General features: G+C 36.2%; 2 protein-coding genes across 6 annotated transcripts; both read left to right on the forward strand.

Annotated features, from left to right (window-relative positions):
- Positions 1–253: 253 nt before the first annotated feature.
- On the forward strand, positions 254–7712 carry LOC101055593 (RNA-dependent RNA polymerase 6). Of its 3 annotated transcripts, none has more exons than XM_010320818.4 (4): positions 254–603; positions 2018–2131; positions 3097–5877; positions 6420–7712. In XM_010320818.4, exons 3-4 carry the CDS (start codon positions 3160–3162, stop codon positions 7293–7295), a joined length of 3594 nt encoding a protein of 1197 aa, XP_010319120.1. In that variant the 5' UTR covers positions 254–603; positions 2018–2131; positions 3097–3159; the 3' UTR covers positions 7296–7712.
- Positions 7713–10024: 2312 nt separating this feature from the next.
- On the forward strand, positions 10025–13229 carry LOC101257653 (two-pore potassium channel 1-like). 3 transcript variants are annotated; one of them, XM_019213315.3, is made up of 4 exons: positions 10040–10135; positions 10733–10818; positions 10904–11842; positions 12227–13229. In XM_019213315.3, the coding sequence occupies exons 3-4, from the start codon at positions 10944–10946 to the stop codon at positions 12390–12392; spliced, it is 1065 nt and encodes a 354-aa protein (XP_019068860.1). In that variant the 5' UTR covers positions 10040–10135; positions 10733–10818; positions 10904–10943; the 3' UTR covers positions 12393–13229. The 3 variants fall into 3 exon arrangements, with proteins under 3 accessions (XP_019068861.1, XP_019068860.1, XP_069153110.1); XM_069297009.1 differs by having other exon boundaries at positions 10049–10135; positions 10729–10818; XM_019213316.3 differs by lacking the exon at positions 10733–10818 and having other exon boundaries at positions 10025–10135.
- The last annotated feature ends 189 nt before the right edge of the window (positions 13230–13418 follow it).

The following is a 13418-nucleotide window of genomic DNA, read 5'->3' on the forward strand; positions in this document are numbered from 1 at the left end:
ATGTCCACAAGATAACAAAAAATAATAACTCTTGTACTGCTTTTGTCACATAAATTAGAATTGAAATGATTTTAAAATTTTAATTTTTGATTATACATTATAAAATAGTCAAAAATGTGAAATGCTATAATTTTTTAAAATTAACCAACTGAACCGTCCTAGCGCTAATGTTATCTCTGCACGATTTAATTTTACTTAAATTTTAAAAAAAATTATGTCATTTTTATCCTCAGTTTCATCGCTATATTTATTTATTGTTTTCTTTTTAAATTTTACTACGACGCAAAACATGAACAAATTTCCTAGTGTCATAAAATTGCTAAAGATAATATAATCTGTTTACACTTTGCATTTGTAGAAATACTTTATAATACGATTCAATACATTAGGAAACATTAGAGAACAACAATTGAGATCCCAACAAAATATATAAATGAAATTAAATAAATAACGGAGAAAATGGTAGCATCCTTGTCGCGTGAAATCCCTTACCCAGCCCCCTAGTACACTGTAACTGCAAGTGCTTCTTGAAGAAGCAAAAGATACACACCCTTATTGTTCTGATTTCTTGTATTTGTGTATTTGATCAATCAGTTCAGAAAGGTTAGTGGGGTTCTCTTATTTTTCCTTTTTTCTCAATTGGATATCTTAAAGTTTGTATCTGTGTTGAAGTTCTTGATCAAAATTTGCATCCATGGTTGATTTGCTTACTGCATTTCTTCTATGGGTTTTCCATTTTTCTCAATTGGGTATCTTAAAGTTTGTATCTTGATCCAAATTTGCATCTATGGATGATTTTGCTTTACTGTATAGTTTATACTGTTCTTTTTTTTGGTCATTTTTTCTCAATTGGGTTTCTTAAAGTTTGTTTCTTGTTGAAGTTCTTTGATCAAAATTTGCATCCATGGTTGATTTTCTTTACTGCATTTCCTACATAGTTTTTTCTATTTTTTTGTATCTTGTGCAACTAGGGGTGATTTTGCTTTACTGTTTTCTCAATTGGGTTTCTTAAAGTTTGTATCTTGTTGAAGTTCTTGATCCATATATGCATCTGCGGTTGATTTGCTTTACTGCATTGAGTATACAGTTTTTTTCCTTTAATACAGAAATGGGGTTCTTAAAGTTTGTTTCTTGGCGAAATTTGGTATCAGAGCAGTCAGGTTTATCCTACTGTGATGGCTCAGCTATACATGTGAACCGTCCTATGGCTCCCTGAGGGTTAAAGCCAAGGTGTTGCATCCATGTATACGTTTCCCTCGGAGTAAAAGTACCGTAGGCTTCGGTCTGGTAATATAGCTGAGGGGCCAAGATGATGGCGAAGTTCTTGACCAAAATTTGCATCCATGGCTGATTATCTTACTGCATATCTTATATGGGTTTCCGTTTTTCTCAATTGGGTATCTTAAAGTTTGTATCTTGATCCAAATTTGCAACTATGGGTGATTTTGCTTTACTGTATGGTTTATACTGTTTTCCCCATTTTTCTCAATTGGGTTTCTTAGAGGTTGTATCTTGTTGAAGTTCTTGATCCAATTTTTCATTTATAGTTTATTTGCTTTACTGCATTGAGTGTACAGTTTTTTCCTAATTACAGAAAGTGGGGTTCTTTTATTTTTCTATTTTTCTGAATTAGGTTGTTAAAGTTTGTATCTTTTTGAAGTTCTTGATCCAAATTTGCATCTATGCTTGATTTGCTTTACTGGTTTATACATTTTTTTCCTTTAGTTACAGGAAGTGGGGTTCTCTTGTTATGTATATTTCTCCATTTGGTTTCTAAAAGTTTGTATCTTTGATGTTTTGAGTCCAAATTTGTCTTTATGGTTGATTTGGTTTTCTGCATTGTTTATACGGTTCTTTCCTTTAATTACAGAAAGTGGGGTTATTTTTCGTTTTTTCTCAATTGGTTTCTTAAAGTTTGTCTCTTGTTGATGTTATTGATCCAAATTTGCATCTACGGTTGTTGTTGTTGTGTTCTTGTTGAGTTTCTTACATATTGTCTTGCTACCCTGTTTTGTAGTAGCTTTTGTTGAGCCAAGGGTCTATCGGAAACAAACTATCTACCCCCACAAAGGTGGGGGGTAAGGTTTGTGCACATTCTACTCTCCGGACCCCATTTGTGGAACCTAACTGGGTATGTTATTGTTGAGTTTCTTACATTTTGTATCTTTTCTAAGTTCTGATCCAGATTCTCATCAATTGGTGATTTGTCCTTCACTAAGGGAAAAGAGGTGAGATATTGGGAAAAGAATTAGGCATAATTTGTATGATTAGCTATTTTTCACTTGCTGTTTTGGATGTATCTTCTGAAGGAGTAGAGAGCTGGTTCTAGAACACTATTACTTATAGGACACAAAAGATCTTTGTTTTGCGAAATGGCTAGTATATTTTTTTGTACTTGCTTCACTTTATGTTATGGATTGATACTGCAAATAAAGTTGTGTTTATATAGGTTTTTCTTCTTCAGAGAAAATCAAATTTAGGCTAAGAGCTCTTTTCTGAGATTGCTTGACTAGTTATATGTTATTGCTAGCTGAATGTCTTAATTTCACTAGGCCAGACAAAACGGTATTCAAAGGCTAGCTGTTAGATGTTTTCACATATCTGATAATCAGATAAAAGAATAGGAGTTTTGGACAAAAATATGACTAATACCTGAAGATAGAAATACTGATCTGCAGATGTCTGTTTTTCAAATTCTCAACTGGGAAATATGTGAATCTATTAGCTCATGTTGCCCTCTTGATCACTGTCTTCTACAGTGTCTCATCACGGTCTGATTACTAAAATGCAGTGTACATATATTTCATCTTGTTGTCCTTGATTGGTTAGTTTATTTAATATTTGTTCTGCACTTGGAAGGTAGAAATGCTTAAGGATGTTTCAGAAGGTTATCTATGTTGTCTAAATGTATTATCAACATTTCGATTGGTATGGTTGTGAACTATGATGTCCAGCTCATGGATGGCTTTTCTTAGCAACCTGATGCTCTATCATATTCTATAAATAGTTAAATATTTTGTTGTCTCATACATTGGCCATTCTATAAGATTTGTTCAGTTGTTTCGTTTTATTCACAAATTTTTGGTCATGTAACAGGTGAACTTGGAGGCTGTGTGAATAAGTGAGTCCAAAAGTCTGTGTGACTCCTTCAAGGAAAAGATGGGATCAGAGGGTTCTGAAAAGAATCTCGTAGTGACTCAAATTAGTGTTGGTGGGTTCAGCAATGATGTCAATGCGAAAATGCTTTCAGAATATCTGGAAGAACAAGTTGGACAAGTGTGGAGGTGTAGATTAAAGACTTCATCCACTCCTCCTGACTCTTACCCGACTTATGACATTGATGTAGAGAAAGTGCGAAGAATGAACAATTACATAAAAGTGGAACCTCATGCATTCGTTCATTTTGCATCTTCAGAGTCCGCACAGAATGCTCTTGCTGCTGCTAGGCGTGATGAACTCTTCTTAGAAGAGAAGCCTTTGAAGGTTAGTTTGGGTCCTGAGAATACCTTTAATATGAATGAGAGGAGAAGAACTTTCATGCCTTATAAGTTTTCGGACGTTGGTGTAGAAATTGGAGTACTGGTTAGTAATGATGACTTTGTGGTTGGTTGGAGGGGACCTCATTCTGGTGTTAACTTTCTTGTGGATCCATTCAATGGGAAATGCAAAATACTTTTCACAAGGGATACTGCTTTCTGTTTCAAGGGTGAAGGAAAGCATGCAGTTATAAAGTGCAATTTCAAGATTGAGTTTTTGCTGAGGGAAATCAATGAGATAAACGAATGCAAAGACTTTTCATCTTTGGTATTATTGTTGCAGCTGGCGTCATCTCCATTGGTTTTCTATAGAACTGCTGATGATGACATTGAAGAATCAGTTGCTTTTGACTTATTAGATGACGATGATCAGTGGATCCGAACCACAGATATTACATTTAGTGGAGCCATTGGTAGGTTTAATACCTACCGTGTTTCAATTCGACCTCGCAATGGTCCTAGCTTTAAGAAGGCCATGAACTATTTCAGAGAAAGTAGGGTGCCTGTGGTAGAACAGGGTGAGCAGATGCTCCGGGTGAGAAATGAGCCGGATTTTGGGGAGTCCGTCTCAGAACCTTTCTTCTGCTTTCAAAACCATGAAGGTATAAGCTTTAAGGTCTTGTTTCTGGTAAATGCGGTTTTGCACAAAGGCATAGTTAATCAGCATCAGATGACTGCTGAATTCTTTTCTTTGCTTAGAAAGCATCAGGAGGGAGTAAATTTAGCTGCACTGAAGCACATCTTTTCTTACAAAAGGCCTGTCAATGATGCTATTCGGAAGTTAGCAAGTGTACAGAAATGGCTATTTAATAATCCTAACCTTCTCGAGAGAACTGGACAGTTGGATGATGTTGTAGAGGTTAGAAGGTTGGTTATTACCCCAACCAAAGCATACTGTCTTCCGCCAACTGTGGAGCTATCCAATAGAGTCCTCAGGAAGTATAAGCATATTTCAGATCGATTTTTGCGAGTTACTTTTATGGATGAGGGCATGCGTAACCTGAACAGGAATGCTCTGACATACTATGCAGCTAATATTGTGAGAGAAATTACATCAAGTTCTAATCCCCAGAGAACTGGAATCTTCCAAAGGGTGAAAATTATTGTGAATAAAGGATTTTATCTGTGTGGTCGAAGGTATTCTTTTTTGGCTTTTTCAGCTAACCAGCTGAGGGATCGTTCTGCCTGGTTTTTTGCTGAAACCCCGGAAATTAGGGTGACCAGCATCATAAACTGGATGGGTAAGTTCGGTAACAGGAATGTTGCAAAATGTGCTGCTAGGATGGGACAGTGCTTTTCATCAACCTATGCAACAGTGGAAGTCCTTCCAAGCGAGGTTAACTCCGAGCTTCCAGATATAGAAAGAAATGGGTATGTTTTCTCTGATGGAATCGGCATGATGACAGCAGATCTATCTATAGAAGTTGCAGCGAAGTTGCAATTAAGTGTCAATCCTCCTTGTGCTTATCAGATAAGGTATGCTGGTTGTAAAGGTGTTGTTGCATGTTGGCCGGCGGAGAAAGATGGTATCCGCCTTTCTCTGAGACCAAGTATGAAGAAATTTGACTCAAATCACACTATCCTTGAAATCTGCTCTTGGACGAGATTACAGCCTGGTTTTCTGAACCGGCAAATAATAACCTTGCTCTCATCCTTGGAAGTTAAAGATGAAATGTTTTGGGAAATGCAGAAAGAAATGTTATCAAAGTTGGATAAGATACTTGTGGATTCGGACGTGGCTTTTGATGTGATTACAGCTTCATGTGCCGAGGCAGGAAATACAGCGGCTATAATGTTGAGTGCAGGGTTTAAACCTCAAAGTGAACCTCATTTGAGAGGGATGTTGGCTAGCATTAGAGCTGCTCAGCTTGGCGACCTCAGGAATAAGACAAGGATGTTTGTTACTTCAGGAAGGTGGTTGATGGGCTGTTTGGATGAATTAGGTGAACTTGAGCAAGGCCAATGCTTTATTCAAGTGTCAAGCCCTTCTTTGGAGACCTGTTTTGTTAAGCATGGTCCAGAGTTTTCTGAAATCAAGAAAAATCTTCAAGTAGTAAAGGGCCTTGTTGTAATTGCAAAGAACCCGTGTCTTCATCCCGGGGATGTGAGGATTCTGGAGGCTGTAGATGTTCCTGGTTTACACCATCTCTATGATTGTCTGGTCTTCCCTCAGAAAGGGGATAGGCCACATTCAAATGAAGCATCAGGGAGTGACCTTGATGGTGATCTCTACTTTGTGACTTGGGATGAAAATCTCATTCCACCCAGTAAGAAAAGCTGGATGCCAATGGCCTATGCACCTGCAGAAGCCAAACAGTTGGGTCGTCAAGTTCAACATACGGTAACTATCCAACTATGATGATATTTCTTGCAGCTTTGTTCACATCTTCCTATATTTGGTTAGCTTTTCCAGATCTGTATAAGTTTGTTTTACCGCGTAATGCTCATTTGGTTAGAATGCTGATGAGATTATTATAAGCCTTCTTGAAAAGCTAGCATTAATTGTTCTTTAGCTAATATTTACTATCATTGAACAACTGTATTGGGTTTTGTTGCATGTATTGCTCACTTTTCTTGTATAATGCATCCCAGTGGTATTCAACCATATTTAAGTTGTATGGTTTTTCCATACTGTAGTTGGTTGTAATAGAAGAGGGAGACTCTTTTTCTGTAGGCACACTCACTATGATAAAAAGAAAAATTTAAAGACACTCACCAATGATCTTGTGCTCTTCTTGCACTTGATTAGGAATTTCAGTCTTCTTTATGTCACTTATTATTTGTTGGATCATTTAACTGATTGCATAATATTCTTTTGTATTTATTTTTCTGATGTACTGTTCATTTGTTCAGTTTTTTAACTATCGTCTTCTTTTTTTACAGGACATAATAGATTTTTTCTTAAAGAACATGGTCCAAGAGAGTCTAGGAGAAATCTGCAACGCACATGTGGTTCATGCTGACCTCAGTGAATTTGGAGCTATGGATGAGAAGTGCCTTAAATTGGCAGAACTTGCTGCTCTAGCCGTTGATTTCCCCAAAACTGGAAAACTTGTCACCATGCCATTTGACCTCAAACCAAAAATGTATCCCGACTTCATGGGGAAAGAGCCGTTTCAATCATACGAGTCAAAGAAAATTTTGGGTAAATTATATAGGCAAGTGATAGATGTATATGATGCAGAGGGTGGAGAATCTTCTGGACTTGAGTATGTCCCTAAAGACATCCCATATGACACTAATCTTGAGATTCCGGGATACGAAGATTTCATAGATGATGCATGGAACCACAAATGTTCTTATGATGGTCAGTTGAATGGTCTTCTAGGACAATACAAAGTAAACGGGGAGGAAGAGGTGGTTACTGGACATATATGGTCCATGCCAAAGTACAGTGCTAAGAAGCAAGGGGAATTAAAAGAGAGGCTGAAACACGCATATAATATGTTGAGGAAGGAGTTCAGGAATGTTTTCGAGCAAATGGAGCCTGATTTTGATCTGCTTCCCATTGATGAGAAGAATGATATGTATGAAAGAAAGGCATTTGCGTGGTATCGGGTCACCTACCATCCTCATTGGGTGACTAGATCACTAGAGCTGCAATTGCCAGATGCTGTTTCAAATGGTGTTATGTTAAGTTTTGCTTGGATTGCAGCAGATTACATTGCTCGAATTAAAATTAGACAACGGGGAATGCAAAATTTTGACTCTACCAAGCCTATCGATTCTCTTGGAAGGTACCTTGTTAACAAGATATAACAGCCAAAACTGTCATGCGGTTAAATGCAAATCTATTGGCTTCTTATCAGCTATTTGGCTGTAAGGCCACTCTGCCATTATCAATACCTGGTTTGATGTCCTTCCGAACCTCCTTAATCCTACTATTGGATTGTTTCCTTGTGTGATCAGTTATTATATGAAATGTCGTCCAGGAGTTTGCCTGCTGATCGATGAAAATCTTCTCTTTTCATCATTGCTGTTTTCTGGTTTGTAGTATATGTCATATCCTCGCTACTAGTTTGTATCTGTTGTTGTTGCTGCTGTAGAGGATGTTATGGTTACTCTCGAACTGCTTATGTACTTTCTCTTACTTTTTTCGTGGTTGGTCCCTAACCTCTGTAATCTATTGATTTCGGACAATGGAGACCAGAAATGTGAGTGGTGAAGTTGAACTTAGCATTGCCACACATGTGTATTGACATTTTTCAGTCCAAGAAAACAAAGAGTGAATATAACAACATATATTGAGTGTAATATTACAAGTGCGGTCTGAGGAGGATAGAGTGTACGTAGATCTTACCCTACCTTTGGAGACTATTTCCTTTGAGATACCTTCACTGTCATTCGTGATGAACGTTGCCCTGTTTTGGAACGATACAGTAAGTGGATTTACATCAATCTAGCTCTAGTCTCATCTGAAGTAGTGCTCTCACTCATTTGTTTGGGTACTACTATGTACAGGACATGAACATCAAAATTGTGTTTATACATGGCGCCCCTCGCGTTTATTTCCTTAATTTCGCGTGACTAAAGTGTGTTGTTACTTGTTAGGGACAAAATTCTGCATCTCCTTTAAGGGACTTATGTTTAAAGCTATGTTGATGGAGTCCCGAAATGTTGTCACACTCGTGTTGAATTTTTCAAAAATGCACTACTTTTAAAGATTTTAACACTATCTGTCGATATTTTCAAAGAGTCTTCAGCCAACATAGGCTTAAAGTATTTCAACAGATGACATTTTAACAGCACTGTAAGGCAAGCAGATAATGATACAAATCTCTGAATAATCAAACAAAAGGAATACGTGTGAATGGTAAATTACATTTACAGGTGAAACCAGCAAAAGCAATACAACTCTTGTCGAGGCTCTTGCCTACATCAAAGTTCCATGTTCGATCTCTCGATGTCAACAAACAATAATATACTCAATGTAACTTCAAAAATGAGATATGTGGGAGATCTTACTTGTACTTGTGAGGGGTAGAGACGTTGATTTCAAATAATGAAAAAGAAAAGTATTTAACACCTGATATGGTAAGTGTTAGGATCGAAAAAATAGCAGGTGTAACTGCGGAAGCTAGCAAAGCAAACCTCGAAAGATCACGAGTAAGAAGACAACGAAAAATATACCAAAAGACACAAAGATTTAACGTGGTTCGGTCAATCGACCTACGTCCACAAAGGAAGTGAGCAATCCATTATAAATATGAGAGTATAAAATATAGAGAAAAACAACCTCAACCAATTCACTTGAAATACATGGGAGGTTCACACAAGTGATAACGTATCAAACTTGTGACCCACAAATTCTCTCTCTAACTAAAACTCTCAAAGTCTTAAGATTACATTGTGAATGCTGATTAAGTTAGAAGGAACATTCATCTATTTATAGAATCCTAACCCTTTTCCTACGAGAAAAAGATTAGTCAATCTAAAACCTTCATCTTAAAGGAAAATCTATTTATGGTAAGAAATTTAGGGCAAATAAAACCCAACAAATCTCCCCCTTGACCTGAATTTTTGACAAAATAAATTTGTCTACCTTCTTTACTTAATCTTCAACAAGTTGATTCCCCTCTCCATAATCTCCTTTGCAAAATATGTGTCTCAACACAGAGAATCTCTCTGAAACAATTTCTCCAACAGAATCTTCATTATTGTAAAAAAGGTTGCGTCTAGAACTACACTTGTCAAGATGAACACCTCTTTCTAACTCTGGTTCAATCATCGATTATCAAACCACTAAACCTGACTCCATCATTGAATCTGGTATTGATACCACTTGTTAGGACCAGAAATATGTAGGTGTAAATGCGGAAGCTAGCAATGCAAACCTTGAAAGACCATGAGTAAGAAGACAATGAGAAATATACCAAAAGACACAAAGATTTAACGTGATTCGGTCAATCACCTACGTCCACAAAGGAAATGAGCAATTCACTATAAATATGAGAGTACAAAATACAGAGGGAAACAACCTCAACCAAATTCACTCGGAATACATGGGAGGTACACACACGTGATAACGTATCAAGCTTGTGAACCACAAATTCTCCCTCTAACCAAAACTCTCAAAGCCCTTAAGATTACATTGTGAATGTTGATTAAGTTAGAAGGAAATAGAGTCCTAAACCTTTTCCTACAAGAAAATGATTAGTCAATTCAAAACTTTTTCCTAAAAGGAAAACCTATTTATGGTAAAAAATTTAGGGCAAATAAAATCTAACAAGAAAAGAAACAATAATCATGCAAAAAATCAGATTGAATGATAAATACGGTAAGTTAATTAAAATTAAGTAAAGTTAAAATAGAGTAACCATATAATATTGTTAAAAAATTAGAATCAATTGAAAGCCTCCAATAAATTTTGTAAGGTGAGTGGACAACATTAATTTATTTGTGATTCACAATAACATGTCATTTTTATCCTCTAATCATAAACCCCTTTTTGTAGCCCTAACTAAAAAAATCTTTTTTTTTTCATGCTCATTATTCCTTTTTTCCTTTTGATTTTTTTATTGCTTTCTGTTTTCATCGAAAAGAAGAATAATTGCATGGATTTGAATATTTGATGAATATGATAGTTTTTTTAACATAAGGTAATATAACATTCTCCACCTTATACATATTTTTTGGAAATTTTCTCTAGATTATCTTTATTACACATTTGTTTCTTGTTTTTTGAAGTTGGATTTAAAATATTCAAAGTTGTTGCACTTGCATACTCATTGGATTTCTCTCATTAGTGTTGATTTCTTGAATTCTGTTCATCATGTGTTTATTCCTTTATATTTCGACTCTCTTAATTGAAAATCCTGATTTCGTCGCCTTCAGTATATATAGTGATATTTTGACTGGATTGTTGAAACAAGTGACCATAAAGAGGTATATGTGTATGCAATTCCCATTTTTCTAATTTTTATGGTTAAAGCCAGTGTTGCAAAAGATCGAAACTTTGACATGGCGATTGGATTCAACATCAACTATATATACTAGAAATATAATTTTAACCTTATGTATAACAAATTTTTCAATGGAAGGGGCTCAGATGAACCCTATTCGAAATCCCCTTCTGGTACCCTAGCTCCGCCCATGGATGTTATGCATAGTTCAAGGTTATATCATTAACAATATTTTGAACTATATTCTAATTAAGACAACAAATGATTGAAACTTAAATATTTGAACTTAGAAAGATTACAATCATATGCATTGGGAATAGGCGAGATGAGTCGAGGGTCTACTGGAAACAACCTCTTTATGTTCCAAGAGGGGGGGTAAGGTACACACTACCCTTCCCAAACTCCAGTTGTGGAATTACACTGGTATGTTGTTATTATTATTGATCAACATTACCTTGATTGCAGTTTGATTTTGATACTTAAAACCATGTTCTTTTGAGCTGTCATGGCGAATGGCGATGTTGAAGAGCCTCTACTACGAGGCAATGCAAATTCATCGATTCGATTTAGTGATGTGAACTCATTTAAGCGAAGGCGGTCTCAATCTAGCAGCACTTGTTGTACTATTAGTCATACACAGATAAATAATGAGGAACCCCCTCATTACCCTGAGTTCATTTCAACAAAGAGTTTTAGACTCAGAGATGTACTCTTGTTCTTGTTTGTTTATATAGGAGTCGGAGCGATTTGCTTCTTCATCATAAGCGATCAAATCGAGGGAAAAAAGACTAATGGGATTCTTGATGCTATATACTTGTGTATTGTTACAATGACTACTGTTGGATATGGTGATCTTGTTCCTAAAAGCATCTTAGCTAAGTTTCTCGCGTGTGTTTATGTGTTCACCGGTATGGCTCTTGTTGGATTTGTTCTGAGTAAAGCAGCAGATAGTTTTCTTGAGAGGCAACAAATCATGTTTCTCAAAGCCATAAAGATGAGGAAAGATAGTATTGTTAGTTCAACAGAGGTTTTGAAAGAGGTAGAAACGAACATCGAAAAGTACAAACTGTTAAGTACTTTGGCACTTCTTGTTGTACTTACTATGCTTGGAACAATTTTTCTATGCCAAGTTGAGGATTTGAATTTGTTTGATGCTTTTTATTGTGTTTGTGCTACTATTACTACACTGGGGTATGGAGATAAGAGTTTCTCGACGAAATGGGGGCGTTTATTTGCTTCTTTTTGGATATTGATGAGCACAATTTGTTTGGGACAGTTATTTTACTCCCTTGCTGAGTTATATACAGAACAAAGGCGAAAATCTATGATCAAATGGGCTCTAACTCGCGAGTTGACAAATTCAGACCTCCAGGCTGCAGATCTTGATCATGACAGTGAAGTGAGGTAAGTCGTTAACGTGCAACAGACATAGAGCAGAACGAAAGAAAACGATCTATACGATGATAACAATTAGTTGGGAATATATTTTAGTCATTTTATAAGACGTTTACGAAGGAGAGCCTTGGTGCAATAGAAACAGGGTTGTCGTTTGACCAAGAGGTCACAGGTTCAAGTGGCGAAAACAACCTCTTGCAAAACTGCAAGGTAAGGTTGGGTACATTAGACCTAATGTGGTCTGGCACTTCTTAGTCCACCGGAATGTCCTTTTACGTTCCTATGCTTTCCAACACCAACTTGTTTAGAACTGAGGCGTAGTTGTTATTGTTATATCGTGTTCAAGTTTTTGTGCTAACATTCTAATTATCATTTTCATTTGTCTTCATCCAGCGCTGCAGAATTCATCGTCTATAAACTTAAAGAGTTGGGGAAGATAACTGAGGAAGACATCTCTATAGTGATGGAGAGTTTCAAATTACTTGATGTTGATCATTCAGGCACATTGACTGAAAATGATATTGCACTTTTGCAGTCGTCGTCTCAATCCAAAAGCTGATAACACCCCTCTAAACATCTTATGCTTAGATGATAGAACTATGGAAATTGCATAGAAATTTTCGTTAACTTTCAAACCTATGCACTTAATGTTTGGAAAAAGGGATGATAGTTACATTCAAGATTCAAACAGATCGAAATATGGTTAGTGAGAATTCATATAGTCGACACAAACCTATTTTAAATTGAGGCATAGTTATCGTTGTTGTTATTTCACGTCGTCTATAAACTAATTTTCTTCAAGACTATTGCGAAGAATGTAAGTTTAAGGCATGTAAAATTTTGAACAAATTGAGACATGTTACATTGCCAATATCATCTTAGTAGCTCTTTAAACATGAACAAGAATGTACATTTATCAATCATTTACCATACATACACTTTCCACCAGAGGCGGATCCAGAATTTTAAGAAACACCGTTTCCAAGGTCCTGGATACACTATTTTACACATTTTAAGTAGATTTATTAACATAAATACAGAGTTTTGACCTAAGCTACTAGATTCTCCCGAACCCTTAAGGCCTTCAGAACCGTTGCGGGCGACTGAATATTAGAACTCTTCAAGTTGCTCCTGGTGTTGGTGCCCTGCAAGAAAATCAAGTAATGATCCTTCACTTTCTTTTACATTGGAGAATTCAACAGCTAATGGTGGTACATTATTGAAGGCAAGAATTGTGACTAAAAGTAGAGTTGTGGATAGCAAAAGAGGCCAGAAATAAGTAAGAATATTTGGTGCCAACATTAAAAAAAAAGTTATGAAAATTGATAAGGAAATCAATGTGACAATGTGGTTTTTGAAGTGCAAAATCTTGGCAAAGATTTCCATATTGTGATTCAATTTTAGAGATTTAATCAATCATACACTTAATATGTTGTGTTTTGAAGGAAGAGAGGTTTTTGTCTCTGTGCTAAAGATTCTTTGTCCAAAGTGACAAGATTTTGTGTTGTGTCTAAATTGTTTCACAAGTAATTCTATTCTTTGCTACCTTTGCATTTAGTTTTATTTTAATGGATTGTGCATTCTT

This window comes from Solanum lycopersicum, chromosome 4 (assembly GCF_036512215.1).
Source record: "Solanum lycopersicum chromosome 4, SLM_r2.1".
In the NCBI taxonomy this organism is placed as follows: domain Eukaryota; kingdom Viridiplantae; phylum Streptophyta; class Magnoliopsida; order Solanales; family Solanaceae; genus Solanum; species Solanum lycopersicum.

Bases quoted from the DNA above. Each gene is read 5' to 3' on its own strand.
- LOC101055593 (XM_010320818.4), top strand. From the start codon at position 3,160: ATGGGATCAGAGGGTTCTGAAAAGAATCTCGTAGTGACTCAAATTAGT. The intron at 5,878-6,419 runs GTAACTATCCAA...CTTTTTTTACAG, and splicing joins GTCGTCAAGTTCAACATACG to GACATAATAGATTTTTTCTT.
- LOC101257653 (XM_019213316.3), top strand. From the start codon at position 10,944: ATGGCGAATGGCGATGTTGAAGAGCCTCTACTACGAGGCAATGCAAAT. The intron at 11,843-12,226 runs GTAAGTCGTTAA...GTCTTCATCCAG, and splicing joins GATCATGACAGTGAAGTGAG to CGCTGCAGAATTCATCGTCT.